This window comes from Rhinoraja longicauda, chromosome 31, assembly GCF_053455715.1.
Source record: "Rhinoraja longicauda isolate Sanriku21f chromosome 31, sRhiLon1.1, whole genome shotgun sequence".
Classification (NCBI taxonomy): Eukaryota; Metazoa; Chordata; class Chondrichthyes; order Rajiformes; family Arhynchobatidae; genus Rhinoraja; species Rhinoraja longicauda.
Genome location: NC_135983.1, coordinates 21,703,516 through 21,726,383, shown reverse-complemented (window position 1 = coordinate 21,726,383; position 22,868 = coordinate 21,703,516). Strand labels below are relative to the sequence as shown.

The window sequence follows — 22,868 nt, the reverse complement described above, 5'->3', positions numbered from 1 at the left end:
AGAAGGGTCTCGACCTGAAACATCACCCATTCCTTCTCTCCTGAGATGCTGCCTGACCCGCTGCGTTACTCCAGCATTTTGTGTCTACCTTCGATTTAAACCAGTTTTTTTCCCTGCAAAAGTTGTGTTTTTCTACATCTTCTCTCCCTGTTCGTCCTCCTCATGTCTCGAACAAATTAACTTGGCCGTTGTCTCCAACTGCAGGGTTGTGTAATGTCTCCCTATAATCTCGCAGGCGGATCTCATTTCCCAAATCTCTGATCCAGCATTTGAATCAACAACCTTTCTTGGGGTTGTATTACTTGTGGTTGGACGTGTTTTGTGAAGCCGGTGGGAGTAAGTGGAACCTTACTCCACAGATTTCAAGGCAGTGCGTTTGGTGTAGAGCGCAGTTTGGAAGGGGAGAGGCAGGAGATGGTTATAGAGCACTGCATCATGGGCTGAGAGCACCCGCGGGAACTGCTGCTGGTGTTACACTGTGCCAATCCGGTGCTGTGGGGAGGAGGAACTTAGACAGCACAAACAAGAGGCTGGGGTCAATTCGTCAGTTTAATTGTGGACATCTTATGCAGATGAATTGCCGCCTTCATTCTCAGACTTTCTATCAAATTTCTGAAATTTTAGAAGTGTGGGATTGACTATGGTGATGATATCCTGAAGGGAGAATGAAAGGAAGTAAATTAACATTTCATTTGTTTCCTGCGTTGTCCATTTCCTGCACAATCTTTCTCCCTCGGGTGTAAATGAAGCGGCAGATATAACCAAATGTATTCCTCTCCGAACTCCCAATAAAAAAGAATGCTCAATTATTCAAGCCATGGTGAAGATCGGGGCTGATCTTCAGTTCCATTTACCCATTGTCAGGTATTTTGTTGATATCCCCACCCACCAGAAATAGATCAATTCCTCCCAGTATTTCAGTTGGGTCCGCTATGTTTATGTTTATCCTTTGGGTCGAGGATTTCCATTCATCCTCAGTGGAGGAGGTCTTGTCTTGCGTCATCCCTGACTTATGGAAGGGTCATGTCCAAGCAGAGCCTTGTGGAAGGCAGATGTTAAGTAAGGCAGTAGACCACTTGGGAGCACCTGCCAGAATAGCTTGCAGAAACGGCTGCTTGCGATGGCAACAGCACTGCTATTGAGACCACTGAGACATGCTAATCAGAAATAAATCCGTGGCCTTAAAGAATTGTTTACTTAAGTGCCCGTTTACACAAATCGCCTATTACGTAAATCGGGGAGTGACTATTAGGTTTTCTTAATCCCTCAGTCATCTTAAGTATTTTTAATTAGATCCCAATTAATGTTAAATATTTAAGGCAATGAAACTCTACGACGCTTAAAACAATGTTACTGTTTCAGCTTCAATATTATTTCTCTTGTGACTCTGTCCTGTTCTGTGAACAGCCCGCACTGATTGTAATAATCCAGGTGCGATTTAACTGCAGCTTTAACTACAGGTTGAAGGCCGATTTTCCCAGCAACTGATGGTCCACCTGCCCCTGCAAGCCGGACAAAATTACGGGAGTTCGGTTGAAATTCCCTGAGCGGCCACAGGTGGCGTTGCGAGTGGCGAGAGCCCATTGCGGTTGTGTTGAAAGAATCAACTATGCTCTGAATCTTCTCTCCTAACTGTTTTTCACAGTAAACCCTCGTTTTAACAATCCCCCCCACTTTGTTTTGCAAACAGTGAATTTTGATCCATAATCGTGTCAGACAGTCATGGTTAATATGGAAAAATCAAAGAGTACTTCAGGGGGTCATCAGCTTCAACTCTGAGTATGTATTGCACAATTTGAGTAGATATTGAGTAGATATTGCCACAGCCCCTGGAACAATAGTTTTTAAGGCGGCACGGTAGCGCAGCGGTAGAGTTGCTGCTTTACAGCGAATGCAGCGCCGGAGACTCGGGTTCGATTCTGACTACGGGTGCTGCACTGTAAGGAGTTTGTACGTTCTCCCCGTGATCTGCGTGGGTTTTCTCTGAGATCTTCGGTTTCCTCCCACACTCCAAAGACGTACAGGTATGTAGGTTAATTGGCTGGGTAAATGTAAAAATTGTCCCTAGTGGGTGTAGGATAGTGTTAATGTACGGGGATCGCTGGGCGGCACGGACTTGGAGGGCCGAAAAGGCCTGTTTCCGGCTGTATATATATGATATGATATGATATGATTAGCTATCCTGTCTGACACATGATTATGGATCAAAATTTACTGTTTACAAAAAGAACGTTAACTTCTCTAAATCTTTTGCTGATTATCCTGTGTTCCTTATGATGTTCCCCGGTTACTGTCTGTTGATGGTGCCAACAACTACTAATTTCCTTCATCAGGACTCCTTACCATTCTGAACACTTCCATCTTATTGATATTCTCTGCTCAAAGGCATACAGCCACAATAAATACGGTTAAATCTACCCTCTATCTGAGATTTAATAGGTTTTAAGTTTGCCCATCCAAATGGCTACTTTATGGAGCAGAAGGCAGTGCAGAAAGCCAATATTGAGTGCATTCCACTCACCTCATTTGATGCAAACTTGATTTGGATTTCACTCAGTAGCTTGTCTACGTTTTCAGAGAGTAGACAAGGCAACACATCCTCTGGAACAGCACCATCGGTATTCAGGTTTATTAATTAAAGGAAATAACAGGTTTATTCAATAATCAAAGTAACCATTTTTTTTTAAATCTCCCAACTTCAGGACATTGCAAAACATCTAGTTGATTGCCATCATGGAGCACAGAAACAGGCCTTTCGGCCCACTGAACTCATGCCAACCACAAACTACCCGTTTTATTCTCCCCTCCACACAGGGGAATTTACAGTCTCCAATTAACCTACCAACTGTACATCTTCAGGATGCGGCAAGAAACTGGAATATCCAGAGAAACTCACACAGTTGCAGGGAGAACGAGTCCCTGATCCCTGTGTGGCTACTGCCTCGTAGGCTGTGCCTGTGTGTGTGTGTTTTGAAGTGTTATAGTAATGTCTGGAAAGACAGCAAGCTCCCACGCCCTGCAAAAATATTTGTGATTGTTGACTGAAGGATAAATGTTAGCCCAAGAGATCAGGAATAACTTCCCTGCACTTCAAAATAGTACATTGGGATCTTTTAACTCCATGGGGATGGTCATGTTAGTAACAGTTCGTTCAAAGAATTGGAATCTATGACAGTGCAACTTTCCCCCAGTAATACCCTTGTAGTATTTGTCTGGACAAGGTACCCAACACACTTACCAGTGCTTTGAATCACCGCTCCCACTGACAGCTAATAGGAGGATAAATACTCAAACAGTTCTCGTAATTCAGCACTGTACTTTGTGAAGATTTATTCTGGCATCAGGGATGAGGGGAAACTAAACCCTGCCCCCCAGTGTGGTCTTCACCTTGTTTCAAGCCTCAGGGGCCTGCAGCAGTGAAGTGGAATCTGTACCTGCCACGGGACTTTACAGTAGGAATCATCCCAGCCTTTGGTCAATTATTAGCCAGGGAATTGTACAGCTACCATTTGGGAAGTATATTCTCCTCCCCCTCATTCCCCCCTCTCTCTCTCCAAAACTGATCTCACCCATTGCCCCCATACCACCCCCACCCCCCCCCCCCCCCCCAACATCTCTCCACCCACTCCCTCTAAACTGTCCTATTCCCAAGTTCACCTTTCACTCCCTCCTCCCATGCAACTGGCCACACATTTGAACTCACCGTACTGTGTCATGTCCTGAAACACCATGCAGATCGTCTGCACCGCCTCAGAGTCATTCTGGTGGTAGTAGTAACTCTTCATGATCATTTTCAGCCCATCAAACTGCTTGTCCGGCACCAGGATTCGGAAGGCCACCAGCTCTGAAAGGAAGGGAGTAAAGGATCCAGACAGGGTGTCTCAGACGCAAACCCACATCACCTTCCTGACCTTCACGTCACCGTTCAAAGCAAGACTCGGTGCATTAACTCTGACCCTTTGCTCCTGTGATCCCCTGAAGTTGTCTTCCTGGTAATCTTAAAAGATTTCAAAAGTCAGTCTTGGTATGAGTCGTGTAAGAAGGAACTGCAGATGCTGGTTTTCACCGAAGATGGACGCAAAATGCTGGAGTAACTCAGAGTCAGGCAGCATCTCCTACAGCCCAGCTGTATGAATGTTGATTTTCCCCAGTTCAAGTAACCACTGCCTTCCCTCTCTGGCCCCTCCCCCACCCTGGCCGTCCTGTCAGTTCCATTGTTTGAATCCATATATACCTTCGTTGTCACCTTCCACAGACAACAATGGACCATTTTCGGCTCCACCTTGGTCTTCGGTGCCGGCTCTGATGTGAACCTTTTCATATCTCTAGTTTCCTCCCTCCCCCCCTGGCTCTCGGTCTGAAGAAGGGTTTTTAACCCAAAACATCACCTATTCCTTTTCTCCAGAGATGCTGCCTGAGCCGCTGAGTTATTCCAGCTTTTTGTGTCTGTCTTTGGTATTAGTCGCTCAGATCTTTAACCTTGGCCTCTATTTCCCAACTGAGATAACAGGCAGAGTGAAATATCCCAAGGTGCTTTAACATGTTTCAAACACATCTGACATTGAGCATCTGAGATGTAATTTTTGAAAGACCACCTTAAGAGTAAAGAGAATTAGAAATTAAAGATTGAAGGAGGACTTTCCAGAGATTAGGACATTAACATCTGAAGATATGGATGCTCAGAAAGTAATGATCAAAATCAGGGACAATTACGAGGAAAGTGGAGATCTGAGTGGTAATGCCTGAGGGAATTATAAAGAAAGGGAACGAAGAGGTTATGGAATAATTTGAAAATGAGGATGAATACCTAGAATAGGCGGTTTTGCTTAACCTAAGATCAAAGTAAGCAAGCAAGTTAGTGGGCGAGTGGAATTTGGTCCAGTTTATGAAAAGGGTCAAGCTGTGCTGGATAATCTCACTGACATAGGCTCAAAAAAAGGAGACCAATAACTGGAGTAGTTAATTGGAAGGCATGTGAAAGGGCTAGAGCTGAAGATGACAGAAGTTTCTGGATGGCAGGTTGTCCAGTGTAGTGGAAACTGGCAGTCTTGGTGATGGCACGAATAGGTGACCAGAGGTTCATTTTGAGGTTAAATACAACTCCATGAATAGGTAAGCATGCAGGTGCAGCAAGCAGTGAAGAAAGCAAATGGCATGTTGGCCTTCATTGCGAGAGCATTTGAGTATAGGAGCAAGGAGGTCCTACTGCATTTGCACAGGGCCACTGGTGAGACCTTACCTGGGTATTGTGTGCAGTTTTGGTCTCCAAATTTGAGGAAGGACATTCTTGCTATTGAGGCAGTGCAGTGTAAATTCACCAGGTTAATTCCTGGGATGGTGGGACTAACATATGATGAAAGAATGGATCGACAGGGCTTATATTCACTGGAATTTAGAGGGGATCTTATAGAAACATATAAAGTTCTTAAGGGATTAGACAGGCTAGATGCAGGAAAAATGATCCTGATGTTGGAGGAGTCCAGAACCAGGGGTCACAATTTAAGAATAAGGGGTAGGCCATTTAGGACTGAGATGAGCAAAAACCAGAGAGTTGTGAATCTGTGGAATTCTCTGCCACAGAAGGCAGTGGAGGCCAATTCACTGGATGTTTTCTAGAGAGAGTTAGATTTAGCTCTCAGGACTAATGGAATCAGGGGATGTGGGGAGAAAGCAGGAACGGGGTACCGATTTTGGATGATTGGCCATGATCATATTGAATGGCGGTGCTGGCTCGAAGGCCGAATGGCCTACTCCTGCACCTATTTTCTACGTTTCTATAATTGCCAGGGTGTAGGACAGAGTCAGTGATTGGTGAACATTAGCTTTAACTGTGACCAAACACGATGGCTTCAGTCCTCAATATTTAGCTGGAGGAAGGTTCTGCACGTCAACCTGCCTGACACTGACCAAGAGTCTGACAATTTAGATACAGTGGAAGGTGATACCACCTGAAGACACAGAAACATTAGCAGCAAACCCGACAATCTGAAGAAATCCAGGAAGAGAAGCTGGGTAACTAGCAAATTCACTGAAATAGGATTGATGAAGCCCCTGTAGTTCTCTTGGACAGGATCGCATACGAGAAATCAAAGGGAAATCACAGCTGGATCAAGTGTTAAATAGCACTGCATGAAGAACTCATCTCTAAACATTACCTGATAAGCGAATCAGGCTGGACAGGCAAAGGCAGATGTTTCTGACGTTATTTTCTTTTCGTTTATGGAGCTCAAATGCCCCAATCAGGAGTAGGGTGATGTCTTCAAACTGTGCATCAGACAGCATCTCTGCAGAGAAAGTACGACAGCACTTGTAAAACTGATGAAGTCATGCAATTTGTGGGGGTGATTGGAGATTGGGTGAACACGTGGATGTAGCTGCATGAAGCCCAAGGAAGAGATGGGTGTGAGTGGACATTGCACCTACATGGGATGTGACACTCACCATGACTCCACACATAGACTGGAAGGTATTGAGATATGGCCTGAAGGAGCTTCCTCGCAGCTGCAGGATTGCTTCGAAAGGACCAACTGGGATATTTTTGAGGATCAGGACTTGGAGGAGTACACATCAACTGTACTTTGCTACATCCAAAACTGTGTTGACAATGTCACCGTCGACAAACGCATCCGGTTGTATCCCAATCAAAAACCCTGGATGACAAAGGATGTCAGGTCTCTCCTCAAGGACCGTAACACCGCCTTCAGGTCTAGTGATAGAGCTCTATACAGTGCTGCTAGAACCAACCTGAAGAGAGGCATCAAGGATGCCAAAGCGTCCTACAAGAGGAAGATTGAGGACCACTTTTCCAACAATGACCCACGGCGGGTATGGCAAGGCATCCAGCACATCACCAACTACAAGACCAGCAACCGCACGACTGCCGACGGCGACGCCTCGCTGGCAGAGGAACTTAACTGTTTCTTTGCTCGTTTCGAGGTGAAAGCTACAGTGGCAGACATAACACCCTCTCCAGCACCTGACAGCAACACCTTCACTGTGCAGGAGTATGATGTTAAGCGCGTGCTCAGAGCAGTGAATCCCAGGAAAGCTGCAGGCCCCGATGGTGTGACGGGCAGAGTGCTGAGGGAATGTGCAGACCAATTATCTGAGGTCTTCACAAAAATCTTCAACCTGTCCCTTTTAAAATCCACCATCCCTCCCTGCCTGAAGTCCGCCACAATCATCCCACTGCCGAAAAAGTCTGTCATCAGCGGTCTTAACGACTACCGTCCGGTAGCACTCACACCGGTCATCACAAAGTGCTTCGAGAGACTGGTCCTGCAGCACATCAAAGTCAGCCTCCCACCCACCTTCGACCCACACCAGTTTGCCTACAGAGCAAATAGGTCTACAGGGGGATGCCATCGACACTGCTCTTCACACTGCACTGACCCACCTTGAACACCAGGGGAGCTATGTGAGGATGCTCTTCCTCGACTTCAGCTCTGCCTTTAACACGGTCATCCCGAGCAGACTGGTCACCAAACTTTCCGACCTTGGATTTTCCCAAACCATCTGCCAATGGATCAAGGACTTCCTGACCAACCGCCCCCAGACCGTCAAAATAGGCCCTCACCTCTCCTCCACCATTACACTGAGCACCGGCTCACCACAGGGCTGTGTGTTGAGCCCCATCCTTTACTCCCTCTACACTCACGACTGCGCCCCCACCCATCCCACCAACACCATCATCAAGTTCGCGGATGACACGACTGTGGTTGGACTCATCTCAGAAGGAGATGAGACAGCCTATAGGGATGAAATCCAAAGGCTGGCAGCATGGTGTTCAGTGAACAATCTGGTCCTGAACTCCTCCAAAACAAAGGAACTTATAATTGACTTTAGAAAAACCAGTGTGGATTACGACCCACTCTACATCAATGGGGTCTGTGTGGAAAGGGTACCAGCTTTCAGGTTCCTGGGTACGCACATCGCAGAGGATCTTACCTGGTCTACCAACACCATCACCACAGTAAAGAAGGCACAGCAGAGCCTCCACTTCCTGAGGATCCTCAGGAAAACCAACCTGCAGGAGAAGCTCATGTTGTCCTTCTATCGCTGCTCCATCGAGAGTGTGCTGGCATACTGTATAACCACATGGTATGCCAGCTGCTCAGAAAAGGACAGGAAGGCCCTTCAGAGGGTCATCACGACGGCCCAGAAGATCATCGGCTGCTCACTGCCCTCCCTGGAGCACCTGTTCAGCCTACGCTGCCTCAGTAGAGCAGGCAAAATAATAAAAGATCCATCCCACCCCGGCCACCGTCTGTTTGTTCATCTGCCCTCTGGTCGACGTTTCAGGTCGATCAAATCCCGAACAAACAGACTTAAGAACAGTTTTTACCCCAGGGCCATACGAGAACTGAACACTACCTTGGCACTAGGCAACACCGTTAAAAAATCTTGTACTTAATATAATTGTATTTAATTGTATTTATGTATTTATTTGTTTTTGCATTTATTGCATATATGTTTGTACGCACCGTCAGGATTGGCTATTTTTTAATTTCGTTGTACTCGTTTCAATGACAATAAATGAATATTATTATTATTATACAGATTGAGAAAGGCTCAAATGGACTGAGTTACTGAGTACAATACAAAGTGCAGCACACAATGGCATACATGCACCCAGGTTACAGTTAGGGTTGCCAACTCACTCCCAAATACAGGACAAGGTGACATCACCGCCCTTCATCCTACGTGACCTCACCCAGCCAGCGGCCACGTGCTCCCGCTCCACCAATGGTGGCTGCCCGGGCCGGGAGGCGGGTTGCTGCGCAACCTTCATCCGTAAGCCTACACTGTCCTGGCCTACAGCGGCCCGCGGTCCGACAGCGGCCTGTAGGCCGGGACAGTGTAGGTGGACGGAGTGTGTCCGGGGAGCACGGCTGAGTGCTACGCAACCTCCGTTAGGCGAACACACTTGGCCCCGTTCCCGGAACACACTCCGTTAGCCCACACAGTCCCGGCCTACAGCGACCCGTGGTCCTACAGTGGCCTGCAAGCCTCACACGGGACAAGGACGGTCCCGTTCGGAACAATCCAATTTAGCCCAAAATACGGAATGTCCTGGCTAATACGGGACAGTTGGCAACCTAATTACAGTACATGGTATGCAAGAAGCAAATTATTTGGTGTGCATCCATGATAAGATTTGCCACATGTTTAGTACGTGATTGTGTGCAGACACTGTTTGACTTTGTGTGCCTTTCTTTGGATCTCTATATCACGTGTTTTTTTAGCTTTTTTGATCAAGTGCATATGCTTTGTGGTGACTAGGATTCGGGACTGACCCTCCAAGGATAAACTCCATAGAGCTAAGCAGGCCATCTCCACCACGTCACCATTCTGAAGATGAATCTCCAGAACCTGCCAAATGGTTTCCAGGGCACCTTCCACATGTGCGGTCCGCGCATTCATTTCTACAGGGGAGACAGGGAAAAGGACACAGTCAACACGGTAATTCTATTCCACGATCTCTCCAAATAATGCACATGACAGCGGGCAGCAGGCGAGCCCCACTTCCTTCCTGAGATAGTGCTGGCCATCGTTCAGTGTAGCGGCCCTGTTGCCCTTGCACCAGAGGTTATGGGTTCAACCACCTCTCTTGAACTTTGGAGACCCAAGGATCTGAAGAAGGGTCCAGACACTAATCATCGTCAGTCCAGTCCCTCCACAAAAGATGCCTGACCCACTGAGTTTCCACAGCACTATGTGTTTTGCTTCATTTGAGATTTTTGTTTGTATAACCAAGGCCAATGTTAGAGTAGGCTACTATTATCTATCTATCTACATATTACTAAAACTCATCTTGTATGTCTGTATGTATGTTCCCGAAATACAGCAAAAATGGTACACGATAGCGCAACAATTTTAGGGGCACCTTACTCACCATTCACCTGTGGTGTGCAGTATCAAATTTCATTATATTTTTAAAGTAATTCACTTTATAAACTTTAATTAACTTTATACTGTGAATGGGACGTCTTTTTGATCTAATACTTCCGTGTTCGGCGTCACAATGGGAACCTAACGGGTCATATATAAGATCGCCAAATTGAGATCGCCATTTTGATCTAATACGGCGTCACAATGGGGAGGGTTGCCGGGCCTGGTGGCGGTGCATCTACGCAGCAGCGCCAGGAGGACCGGCGCCTGTCCCGGCGTGCCTCGTGCCTGACCTTCCTCCCACGGTGCAGAGAAAAGTCAAAGAAGATGGCCGCCGGGAGGACGGACATGGGGCAGCGCCTTGCGGCCGCTCTCCTGCTGCTGGCCGGCACAATAGCCGCCCGGGGCTCCCTCTCCCATTTCCTCTCCCCCCCCCCCCCCCTCGCCCGGCCCCGGGGGACACTCCCTGGCCGCCACAGCCTCGGATATACCCTGGGATCTTGCTGTGCACTTTTGGAGTGGGAGTGGGGAAGGTGCTAGTCCAACAGATCCAGGGGTCATCTAGTGGATACTATTTTTGAAGCCAAAGCCTGCCTTCTTTTGCAATGGTGCAACATCGATCCAGCATTCATTTGATGCATCAAACAGTCTCCCCATGTTGTAAAAAGTTTAGGATTTTGAAGAAGAGCTTGGCATTTTCCCCTGCACCAGCACAATTCCCATCAATTTACAATCACAGGAAAGCAAGTAATTTGATCACTATCACCTAGTAATGTGCTTTAGGTTGGCCTGAAAGGAGTGAATAAATATATAAAGCCTCTGATTTTTGTACAACATGGGATCCACAACCGACCTCCTTTCCCGATACTCCAAGCTGCTGAGTTGCACAGAGTGCACTGGATGGCTTTTCATTCTCTCTCCCCCTGCAATAGGGCCCAGTATTGTCCTTGTTCGATTATCATCTACACTCCACTCTGCGTATTGATAGATTAAACAAAGGAGCAATATTCTGGCAGATTGAATTGTGTTTGATGAATGTAAATCAAAGGAAGAAAGATCAGAGTGTTTTCCAAGTAGCCAAGAGCTAGCAACTGTGATGAAGAGAGGGATTTACGAGTCCAAAAATCTTTAAAAGTTAGTGCGTAGGTAGAAAAGACTACAGGAATGTTGAACTATTTACTGGAACCTAACAACCCAAAGTCCTCATTTCTGGGTTATTCAGTTTCGGTCTGGAGAGGCAGGAATGGAGATTCACCAAATGTCATTAGGACTAACGGTTACGTTTTAAAAATGGATTGTGTAGACCAAGTTTGTATTCTCCGGAGTTAAAACGGCTTAATGCAAGAGCTTAAGATAGTTAAGGGACTTGATGTAAATGGGCAGAGACTAAAGCAAGTGGCATGAACCAATGCTCTAATATTAGAGCTTGGTCACTTCGAGCACGACTCCACACAAAGAATAATTTAAATGGTAGATCATCCCCTGCAAAATGTGGTCATGGTCTGGGATCGATGATTTTTGTTGGGTGGGGGAACCAAGAGCAAGCAACCAAGCAAATAGGTAGGAACTAAGTTACAAAATGTCCACTAATTAAAAAGCAGAAAAGACTCAAAGGAACTGAATGCCTTACTCTGAAGAAGTAATCCCGACCCAAAATGTCACCTATGCAAGTTCTTCAGAGATGCTGCCCGACCAGATGAATTACTCCAGCAGATTGAGTCTTTGATTGTCTTCCCTTTCCTACAAAAAGCTTAGGGGACCTTAGATCCATTTCTTACTCCTATTCCATATTGAGCACATAACACGTAGAATATACCAAATTGATGTGATTTACGCATCAGGTCCAAGTCAGTGTTTATTCTCCCACCAGCATGGGGGCGGCACAGTGGGGCAGCGGTAGAGCTGCTGCCTTACAGCGCCAGAGACCCTGGTTCGATCCTGACTAAGGGTGCAATCTTTAAGGAGTTTGTACGTTCTCCCTGCGACCTGCGTGTGTTTTCCCCAGGTGCTCCGGTTTCCTCCCGCACTCCACAGACGTTCAAGTTTGTAGGTTAATTGGCTTCGGTAAAATTGTAAATTGTCCCTCGTGTGTGTAGGATAAGTGTTAGTGTACGGGGTGATCGCTGGTTGGTGCGGACTCAGTGGGCCAAAGGGCCTGTTTCACTAAAGTGAAGCAAATAATCTCCTTTATCACTGTAACCTAAATTGCATTTACTTATCTTCCCTTTCCTATCTCAAATTACAACCGGAAGGGGGAGAATAAGCAAGGACTCACTGTTGGTGACGAGGGCCCAGATGGCTCCACAGCAGGGGATACAGATGTGACTGTGATCAATGTACATTCCCAATGTCTTCAAGATTGACTGGATCCCCTTCGCTTGTCCAATTAGCTTCCCAGCCGATTCTGTAAGGAGGCGGTACGGTTTTCAGTGGATTCAAGTTCAAGTTCATTTTCAAACACACTTTATTTGTCCCCGCGGGGCAATTTACAAAGACACGCAGAGTAGTACAAAAACTATTGGGGGGGGGGGGGGGGGTGGGAGCTAGCAGGGTGAGCAGTGGGACAGGGGTGGTTGGGAGTTGAGGAGCTGAACAGCCCTGGGGACAAAGGTTGCCCTTCTTCTCTGTGTCCCACAGCCTGGGCAGTGAAGCCGGCATCCTGAGGGGAGCCACTCAAGTGCAGAGAACAGGATGTGTAAAATCCTGCCAGCTGACCTTAGCATCTGCTGGTCGCAGAGGGTGACGAGAGAGGGCTCTGACGGGGAGTCCAATAATTTTGGAACAGACTTTGGCCGTGCTCTGCAGGCAGTTTCTGTTCTGAGGGCTGATCGAGTGGAACCAGCAGGTGAAGGAGAACGGATAATAACACATGATCTGCACTCCCAATCAGACATCATGGTCCTAGTTTGACCTCAAAATAATCCAATCACAGTTGAATATAGATCCAGGTCACACAAGCTTAACTGAACAGGCCTCCTCCACACAGTTGATAATCTATATTGTATAAAGATGCTATTAGCTGGTATAGTTAATTAGAGATATTGATGTTTTGTTGTAGATGGTTACTTTTGGTGTTGTTTTAACTAATAGAAAATGAATGCTTATTTTCAATAGAAAGCAGTGAAATGAATGCTTGTTGTAGAATAGTGTTATCGGTGGGAAAGAATGTGTTTATTCGTTTAGGATTGATAGGGAACAGACAGGGGCTAAAGGGTTCCTTTGTTCTCAACCGAGTGCCTTGTTTCCAGTATTAGCTTGGATGTCGAAGCAGTTAGAAGCAAGGTCATGCAGCTGCGAGATTGTGCGTATAATAGTAGATAAGAGTTTTCTTTTTTCTCAATAATAACTCCCTGCATGGGCATGTGTGAAAGTAGGAAAAGCTAGTTTTGAATCCTCTCTAGGTGATGGTTTCCCTGAAAGCATGTGACCTGTATTAATGGTTTTGTTTTCTCCGTAACCATGGGAATTGTATTAAGATTGTAATTGGTTGTTAATTTCCTATGTAACACCCCTTTTCCTTTCTGTATAAAAAGTAATCAATCGTCGAAAAGTTGTTCTTTCCCTCTCCCTAGTTGAGATCTTTCCAGACACTGTATTGTGTCCCACTGTGGAATAGAATCTGTTGCACTCATCCAATATTCAGATTATCTTTATATCCAGACTAAAGGTAAAGAACTCGGATTATCACAGTCAGATTAAAATCTTCAAGAGCATGAATTAGATAACAGTAAAGCTCCCATTACTCTTTCCCATCAATTATATCCACAACAGGAACAAAATGGGTTGGATATAGAGTGTGGGTGACTTCCACATTGTCCCATCACTGTAGGTAAAGCTCTCAACACACAAATACCCAAGGACAGCAAAGGATAGATTAAAGTTCACACTATTTCACCCCGTGAACATCTCCCAGATCAGTACAGCGTGAAAAAAGAGCTGTTTTATTCGGCATTGCTCGGATAAATCCACACAGAAAAGAGGCAAGATAAGCTTTCCTCTGAAATGTTCCATCAAAACTCTGTCCAGCCTGGTGCAGTGCAGATAAGGAGGAAAGTTGAGTGCAGTTGTTAATAATGACTAGGTAAAAATAACATAAATTTGGCCCTCGTTCCCCAGATGATGAGTACATGCTGCAGAGTGTGAGTGATGCAGATATCGAATTGCCACGTGAATTCCTGCAGTGCTGCTCCAAGCATGCCAGTATCCAGGCTTACCACTTCCAGACTGCACCATGAGAAGTTTGCAAATGAGCATCTGCAGCTCCACAGACTTGCGTTGTGACTCCATCACTGACAGGACCGCGTTGATCACGGTCTCACTGAACAGAATGCTGTCGTCCACACTGAGCTCCGTGGCTGCAGGAACAATCAAAGGAAAATCAGAGCAAAGCTTCTGCTTCTGCGAAGTTGTGGCAGGTTTTCTGTTAGAAAGACCATGTTGTTCAAGGTATACTGATCAGGACACTGAAGAAATTACCTTTCCTTTCCTTAAAGTCAAGCTGCAACTGTTTTTTGGCACCCCTCATTGAAGTACAGCATCACTTTGCCAGTACTGCACACTTCAATTCAACACAGCAGCACTGATCTAATGATAGTGCAGCATCCTCTCAGCGATGTCCCTTTGATATTATGGAGCTCCTTTCGTGCTGACCACAGTGCAACATTGCACTGAAAACACAGAACTCTCTCGGTATTGCCAATGACTGTGCGCAGAGCTGCCTCAGTACCAAAGCTATTAGAGCAGAGCAAGATAGACCACTCGACCCTAAAAACCGTAGTACCTCACGGCGCCATTTTAGTAGGTGGAAACTTGCAGAAACATTTAAAAAGAAAAAGAACAAAAATCTGTCAATTGATAGATGAGATATATTCTGCATTTTTATGGTATCATCACACATACTGTTCCCCCAAAACACTGATTACACTGCGAGAGGCAGAGCGAACGGCGGGTTTTGCCTACTAAAATGGCTCAGATGCGTGCTACACTTCAGTGTAGGCGATTTCAACGGAGTGGTTCATCATGCTCCTCTAGTATCTTTGCTCAGTACTACCTCTCCAACAGTTGCCCAAGCACCTTTCCCGGAGTTACGTCCGCGCCTGGGTGTACACCTTGTCCACAGGCACCCTGGGGTGTTTCCAGGACCGCTGGGCACTGTGGGGGGTGGAATACATCCTTGACAAGGATTGCAATATAGTTGTATAATAATAGTAGCTAAAAGTATATAAGAATAGTATATAAGAACCGGGCAGTCATGGAGGAGCAGCAGTAGAGTTGCTGCCTTACAGCGAATGCAGCACCGAAGATCCGGGTTTGATCCCGACCACGGGCGCTGTCTGTACGGAGTTTGTACGTTCTCCCCGTGACCTGCGTGGGTTTTCTCCGAGATCATCGGTTTCTTCCCACACTCCAAAGACGTAGGTTAATTGGCTTGGTAGGTTTGTAGGTTAATTGGCTTGGTAAATGTGAAAATTGTCCCTAGTGTGTGAGGGATAGTGTACGCGTGCGGGGATTGCTGGTCGGCGCGGACCCGCTGGGCCGAAGGGCCTGTTTTTCCGCGCTGTATCTCTAAAACTAAAACGAAAAGCGAAAACTAAAAATATTTGTTTCGATAATTGGGTGATTTTGTATTATGGTCTGTTTGGTATTGTTTTATATTGTATATATTATTGCAATAATTGATTACATTTATTTTTGTTAAATATTTTTTTTAATATAACTAGTGCCAACAGTGCAGGCTTCCCTCAGAGTTCATTGCACAACAGTCCAGCTCTCCCTTAGTACCACATGGGAAAGACAGCTAGGAACATGTGCTCAAATTGCCATCCAACCTTTTCTTTTCTTGCTTTTCTGCTTTCTACTGCACAGCCACCAACAGCTGGGCTATCTCGTGCAGGTTCCGCTCGCGTGGGTACCGGTTGCGAAAGGGTTAAACACAAATACAACAGTAGATAGACACTGCATGATGGGGCTTAAGTGGCGAAATGATCTTACCTTTAATTGCAAGCTTCAGGAAAATCTGGCACACCTGAGCCTGTATTTCCAAGCATTTTGGATGGGCGTTCAGCAAAGTGATAAGGACTGGAATGATCTGGGCACTGGCCATGTACACTGAACAGAGCAAATGAATAAAAATTAACATTTCAGTTCAGGACAGCTCCAATGTGGAATAGCAGCCAGAAATTCATAGCTCAGTCAGAACCCACAACACTGTGGTTATCGATTCAATGATACACATTAATTGGTATCTATCCCCTCCCCCTTCCCAGTTCTCCCACTGGTCTTCCTGTCTCCTACTATATCCATTCTTTGTCCCGCCCCCTCCCCTGACATCAGTCTGAAGAAGGGTCTCGACCCGAAACGTCACCCATTCCTTCGCTCCCGAGATGCTGCCTGACCCGCTGAGTTGCTCCAGCATTTTGTGTCTACCTTCCGTTAATTGGTATCGTTGCCTCCAATTCCAGAGATTCCTCAGTCCCCCTTTAAGGGATGTCCATGCATGAAATGGCATGCCTCATTTCCTCTCTCATTGAAGGTATCTCTACACTTGTGGTATTAGTGTCAGCATGTGAAGTCAACAACCAAGCCACTATAATCACAATCAAAGATGCTGCAGACAAGATTGAAATGTACCATTATATAGCATAAACTTTAATATAATTTATAACTATGGATGGTTATCATACTTCCTGCTTTTCACTGCTTTCTGATATGAGATATCTTTCTCTGTGGATTGGAGCTTGAAAAGTGAGATCAGGGAAGTCATTCATGAACTGCATAAGCCAACGAGAGAACTTTATCCCTTCATTCTGGTCACCGTATTATCGGAAAGATGTGATTGTACCGGTGATTTATGAGAATATTGTCAGGATTGGAGAATTTTAGTCAAATTGGGATCAGCTGGGCTGACATTATTTTCTTTGGAATAAAGGAGGCCAAGGAAAGAATCAATTCACTTCCACACGAGGCTTGAAAGAGTGGGCAATAAAGTCTTTCTTCCCGAAGATGAGAGCTCAAAATCTAATGGCACAAAGTTAAGGTAATTGATGGAGGGACGCAAGGGATGACGAAGAAAGATGAACAAAAAAGAGGGGGTCTGAAATGCCCTGAAAGCAGAAAAAATTGTTGCCATTTAAGAAGTTCCTGGTTGAGTACAGGGAGCTAAAGGACTATGGACGAGAAGTTGGAAGGTAGTAGTAGCAAAAACAACTTATTCTCGGACAGCATAGGTACAATGGGGAAGGAAAAAAGAAACCAAGAAACCCAGACTTATATTTTTTCATGCAGAAGACACTGCGACATTCACAACAGTCTTGCGAAGAGGACATGCTATTCCTTGAGACACCTTGAGCAGATTCCAAACAGTGTCCATCCATGTGCAGATTCCAGTGTACACAAGGTGCCACAGGTCTTATCTTTCAATACCTGTTCCAGGAACACTGCCTCCACAGAAGTGCAAGATCCAGATGCACTTTACTTCTTTCCCCAGCATTGGTTTTCAGAGAAGGGTTCCATCAGTGTTAATTTACATCAAGGTTTCATAGAAACATAGAAAATAGGTGCAGGAGGAGGCAATTTGGCCCTTCGAGCCCAGCACCACCATTCATTGTGATCATGGCAGATCATCCACAATCAGTAACCCGTGCCTGCCTTCTCCCCATATCCCTTGATTCCACTAGCCCCGAGAGCTCTATCTAACTATATGAAAGGCAAAGTAAAAGGAAGTTACTTTTACAAAGTTTCAGTGTCAACCGAATGGTCATTCTTCATAGGCGAGTGCCCAAATAGTGAGTGTTTATAATATCAGTCAGTCATGGTGTACAACTCACTTGCTGAGGGATAAACCGAGCTGGCCTTTCAGCGTTAGAGCAGTGCTTATTATATAACGTCCACCTACTTTCAGGCTCATGCAGTAGATACACCATGTACTTCAGCGCAGATTTCTGAGCCTCCTCTGCCTCAATTTCACTTTGCATGTACTCTGCAATGACAAACACAGGAACCTTTTTGACCTTACACTTGCAGATGGAATTTTCAAAAACGCAGCAAAGACCAACTCCACTGTTATAAATACTCAGTGCTCGCCCGGCCTTTCTGTGGGCACATCCAGGGGACAATTGTGGGCACCGTACCAGAGGAAAGATATTGAGCAAAAGTAGGAGGGCTGCCAGAGGAACTCAGTGGGCTCGGCAACATTCGCCAGAGGGCAGTGAACAGTTAACGTCACAGGTCGAGATCCTTCATCTGGACTGGATTCCAGTCTGGAAAGGTATTGACCTGAAACGTTGACCGATCCATTTCTTTCCACAGATTCTGCATGACCAACGAGGTTCCCCTCGGGCTCGCTTTTCTTTGCTTCAGATTCCAGCATCAACAGCCTCTTGTGTCTCAGGAATGATATATTTGCCTTTCAGGAATGACAGGGCAAGATGATCAGAATGATATTAGACAATAGACAATAGACAATAGGTGCAGGAGTAGGCCATTCAGCCCTTTGAGCCAGCACCGCCATTCAATGCGATCATGGCTGATCACTCTCAATCAGTACCCCGTTCCTGCCTTCTCCCCATACCCCCTCACTCCGCTATCCTTAAGAGCTCTATCCAGCTCTCTCTTGAAAGCATCCAACGAACTGGCCTCCACTGCCTTCTGAGGCAGAGAATTCCACACCTTCACCATCCTCTGACTGAAAAAGTTCTTCCTCATCTCCGTTCTAAATGGCCTACCCCTTATTCTTAAACTGTGGCCCCTTGTTCTGGACTCCCCCAACATTGGGAACATGTTTCCTGCCTCTAATGTGTCCAATCCCCTAATTATCTTATATGTTTCAATAAGATCCCCCCTCATCCTTCTAAATTCCAGTGTATACAATTGGGAATATGAGTGTTGAACTACCCAGATTTATCGAGACCTAGCTTGCATTCTCTACACTGTAGAAATGATAGTGGCATTTGTGACAGGAAGTGACACGGCTGGCATCCTGGTGCCTTCGTAACAACCTGGAGCTCAATGCTCTTAAGACAGTGGAACAGATTGTAGACTTTAGGAGAGCTCCCCCTCCCCTCCCCCCACTCACCATCAACAACACCACAGTCACATCCGTAGAATCATTTAAGTTCCTTGGAACCATCATCTCCAGGGACCTTAAATGGGGGGCCACCATCGACTCCACAGTCAAAAAGGCCCAACAGAGGATGTACTTCCTGCGGCAGCTGAGGAAACCCAATCTGCCACAGGCAACGATGGTCCAATTCTATACTGCCATCGTAGAGTCTGTCCTCACCTTCTCCAATAATGGTCTGGTTTGACTCAGCCACCAAGCACGACATCCGGAAGCTGCAACGAACCGTTCGATCAGCTGAGAAGGTTGTTGGCTGCAACCTTCCCCCCATTGACGAACTACACTGCAAGGGCCTAGAAGCGAGCGGGCAAGATCATCTCTGACCCCCCTCACCCTGGCCCCAAACTCTTTGAAGCACTTCCCTCTGGAAGGCGACTCCGGACTGTCAAAGCAGCCACAGCCCAACATAAAAACAGCTTTTTTTCCGCGAGTAGTAGCTCTACTCAATAACCAAAAGTCTGTAGTCTCTTTTTGCTCTGGTTTATTTCACTCACATGTTTAAACTGCAATGTTGGATTCTTAATGTTTTAATGTTTTTCTGCTTTATGCTTAATTGTTTACTGCATGTTCGTGTTGTTACTTGTGAGCGGAGCACCAAGGCACATTCCTTGTATGTGCACATACTTGGCCAATAAGCTTATTCATTGATTCATTCAAGAAACTCTTGGATAGGCACATGGAAAATACGCGGAATGGAGGGATATGGGTTATATGTAGGCAGATAAGGGTCTGTATTGACAACATGTTGGGCACAGATATTGTACTGTACTGTTCTATGCTACAAAGGCTTCATTCATTTCTTCCCGTAATAAAGATTAGTGTATGGCATACCTAGTAGCACGTCGATGTCTTGATCATATGGTATTTTCATCACACCCACTGGTGACTTCTTCCTTCCAGACAGAGGAGAATTGCAGATGACCAGGGCTTCCTTCACATACAGCAGCTCCATCATATCTCTTCAGAGAAGGAACAGATGAAATATTACGTTCCTTGTCTCTCAAACGTTGTGCAACCCTGTCCATGCAATTCTCACTGGCTCCATCACCAGCACATTGATAGGACCCACATTACCCATTACCATTTCTCAAACTCTCAACTGACCCTACGCACCCCTGGGTCTGAAGATCCATGGACCGATTTGACATTTCTGCAGATTGCAAGGAGACGCATTTTGGAATGCCTCACTGAATCTTCTCTTGGGCCGCACCATCAAACCATTTCAGCACAAGAGCTGACTTCAATGTCAAAGAACTCTCTCTAGGCAGACGCCATTCCAAGGTGCATGAAATGTTCCGGATGGAATCCAAACTGCACTTGGAATAGTACATCACAGGAACATGCCTTTCCGCGCACAATGTCCACACCGCACGTGAGGCCAAGGTAACGTTATCGACTCTGCACGCACGGGATCCATATCCATCCAGTCGTTGCACGTCCACGCGCCCATCTTAAAATGCCACCATCATACCTGCCTTCACCACCAACCCTGGCTGGATGTTCCAGTCACCCACCACCCTCTGTGCAAAAGAAAAATTGCTCTTTACACTTTGACCCTCTATCCATAAAACTATACCCTCTAGTCTTTGACATTTCCGCTCTGACCGTCTACCTGATATCTTGTCCCTTATAATTTTACCTTCTTCTATCAGGTCTCTACTCAGCCTCTGGCACCATTTTACCGTTGGCACAACCACACTTTGTATCCAGGTCATGGTGCTACTGCCCTGGAAAGATCCAAAGGGATAAGTGTTTTTATTTCGAACTCATACTATATCTATCCCGGGAGTATTTGATGGAATAGTGCAGAAGGGATCCAATTTGAGCTGTGCCAACTCCAAATTTATGAAGCACGGATACTCTGCACCTGAGAAATACTATAAATTACACAAAGAAGTGTTGCTATTCCACAGAATATTTGTCACCTCAATTAATACACATCTTACCTAGTAGAACATACTGTCTCTAACCAGATTGGGTGTAAGGGTGTTGGGTATGGGGAGAAGGCAGGAACGGGGTACTGATTGTAGATGATCAGCCATGATCACATTGAATGGCGGTGCTGGCTCGGAGGGCCCAACGGCCTACTCCTGCACCTATTGTCTATTGTCTAATACACACGTGCAGCATATACAAGAATAATACTGTAGGAAAGAAAACTGCAGATGCTGGTTTAAATCGAAGGTAGACACAAAATGCTGGAGAAACTCAGCGGGTCAGGCAGCATCTCTGGAGAGAAGGAATGGGTGACGTTTCGGGTCGAGTCTGAAGAGAGTCTCGACCCAAAACGTCACCCATTCCTTCTCTCCAGATATGCTGCCTGACACGCTGTGAGTTACTCCAGCATTTTGTGTCTACAAGAATAATAGTGGCTGGTATGTGGAATTCAATATCCAAGAGGTCCTCAATTGAATTCCATCTAATTCACTTCCAAACATCTGTTAATCTATAAAACAAAATCAATCAAGCCCCAACATTGGACGCCACTTTATAATGTATATTCCGATATCTACTATTATTTGTTGCAAGGCACCCCCAAAACTCTCTGCTTGTTTGCTCACGCTGCACAGATTCTTTTCAGGTAATTTGGTTCCATCATCATTTGCACCAGGCTGCAGAGATTTTTGGTGTACTTCTGTATCGTGTTGAGTTCTTCCATGATCGGGGGCAGTTGGCTGAAGTCGATTCTGGTGGCCGCAACCAACTGCTGAAACTCCTTTTCCTTTTGAGAGAGACGGTGCGAATTACATTTGAACCAGACAATTGGCAATTTGAGGAGAAAAAATACAAATGCGATCAAACGGCACGAGGATACTAGGAGCAAAAGACCCTTCAGCCCCTCAAGCTGCTGCACCACCCCCAATGAAATCATGATTGATTTCTGTCTTAATTCCATTTTTTTGACCCCATATCTCTTTGATTCCTCCAAAACCCAGAAATCTATCATTAGAAGTGAAGAGTGCCAATGGCACAAAGGGGTGGTGGGTGTATGGAATGAGCTGAGAAGGAGGTAGTTGAGGCAGGAAATACCGCAACGTTGGAGAAAGATTTAGACAGGTACATGGATAGGACAGGTTTGGAGGGATATGGGCCAAATGCAGGTAGGTGGGACTAGTGTAGCTGGGACATGTTGGCCGGTGTGGGCAAGATGGGCTGAAGGGCCTGTTTCCACGTGGTAGCACTCTATGACCAAACCTCCACAACCCTTCAGGATAGAGAATTCCAAAGATTCCCCACATTTCAGTCCTGCGTGGCCAATTTCATGCATTGGAACACTAACCTTAGGTTCTAGTCTTCAATCGGCAAAAAAAACTCCTCACGCCTAACTATTTTGCAAGCCTCTCTTCTAAACTCAAGGGAATAGAGACCCAGCTTACTCAATAGCTCACATATGACAGATCTACCACCTAGAAACCAGTCTGGTGAACTTTCACTGTAGTCCCTCCATGGCAACGTGATTTTACATTTGGTAAGAAGAACCAAAACTGCCCAAACTCTTCCAGGTGCAGACTCAACAAGGCCCTATATAATTGTAAGAAATCTTTACTCCTTTACTCAATTCCACTTGCAATGTAGGGTTACTTATTATTTGCTTTCCTAACTGCCTGCTTCAACAGGATATTAACCTTCAGTGATTTATGTACCAAGGCCAATCCTATTTTTCAAAAATATTTTGCAATACCTCATCATTTAAAAAAACTCGGGATTTGTTTTTTTTCTACTAGAATGACAATCTTATATGTTGCCCACATCAAGCTCTATCTTCTATGCTGTTGCCTGCCCGCTCACTCCCGATGAAGCCCCTTTGTATTCTCATCACTGCAACTACTTTCAAGACATTAGCAAATTTAAAAAAAAA

At 45.6% G+C, this 22,868-nt stretch overlaps 1 protein-coding gene across 1 annotated transcript in view; it reads right to left on the bottom strand.

Annotated features, from left to right (window-relative positions):
* Positions 1-564: 564 nt before the first annotated feature.
* The window catches only part of LOC144608280 (serine/threonine kinase-like domain-containing protein STKLD1), a 32,521-nt gene continuing 10,217 nt past the window's right edge, over positions 565-22,868 (bottom strand). The window contains exons 9-19 of the mRNA XM_078425896.1: positions 21,571-21,731; positions 19,841-19,968; positions 17,786-17,869; positions 15,883-15,999; positions 14,106-14,246; positions 12,167-12,295; positions 9,297-9,425; positions 6,156-6,284; positions 3,704-3,844; positions 2,522-2,601; positions 565-654 (exon numbers count right to left, since the gene is read on the bottom strand). Of these exons, the coding sequence (XP_078282022.1) occupies positions 565-654; positions 2,522-2,601; positions 3,704-3,844; positions 6,156-6,284; positions 9,297-9,425; positions 12,167-12,295; positions 14,106-14,246; positions 15,883-15,999; positions 17,786-17,869; positions 19,841-19,968; positions 21,571-21,731 (1,329 nt within the window). The remainder of the gene's footprint in view (positions 655-2,521; positions 2,602-3,703; positions 3,845-6,155; positions 6,285-9,296; positions 9,426-12,166; positions 12,296-14,105; positions 14,247-15,882; positions 16,000-17,785; positions 17,870-19,840; positions 19,969-21,570; positions 21,732-22,868) is intronic.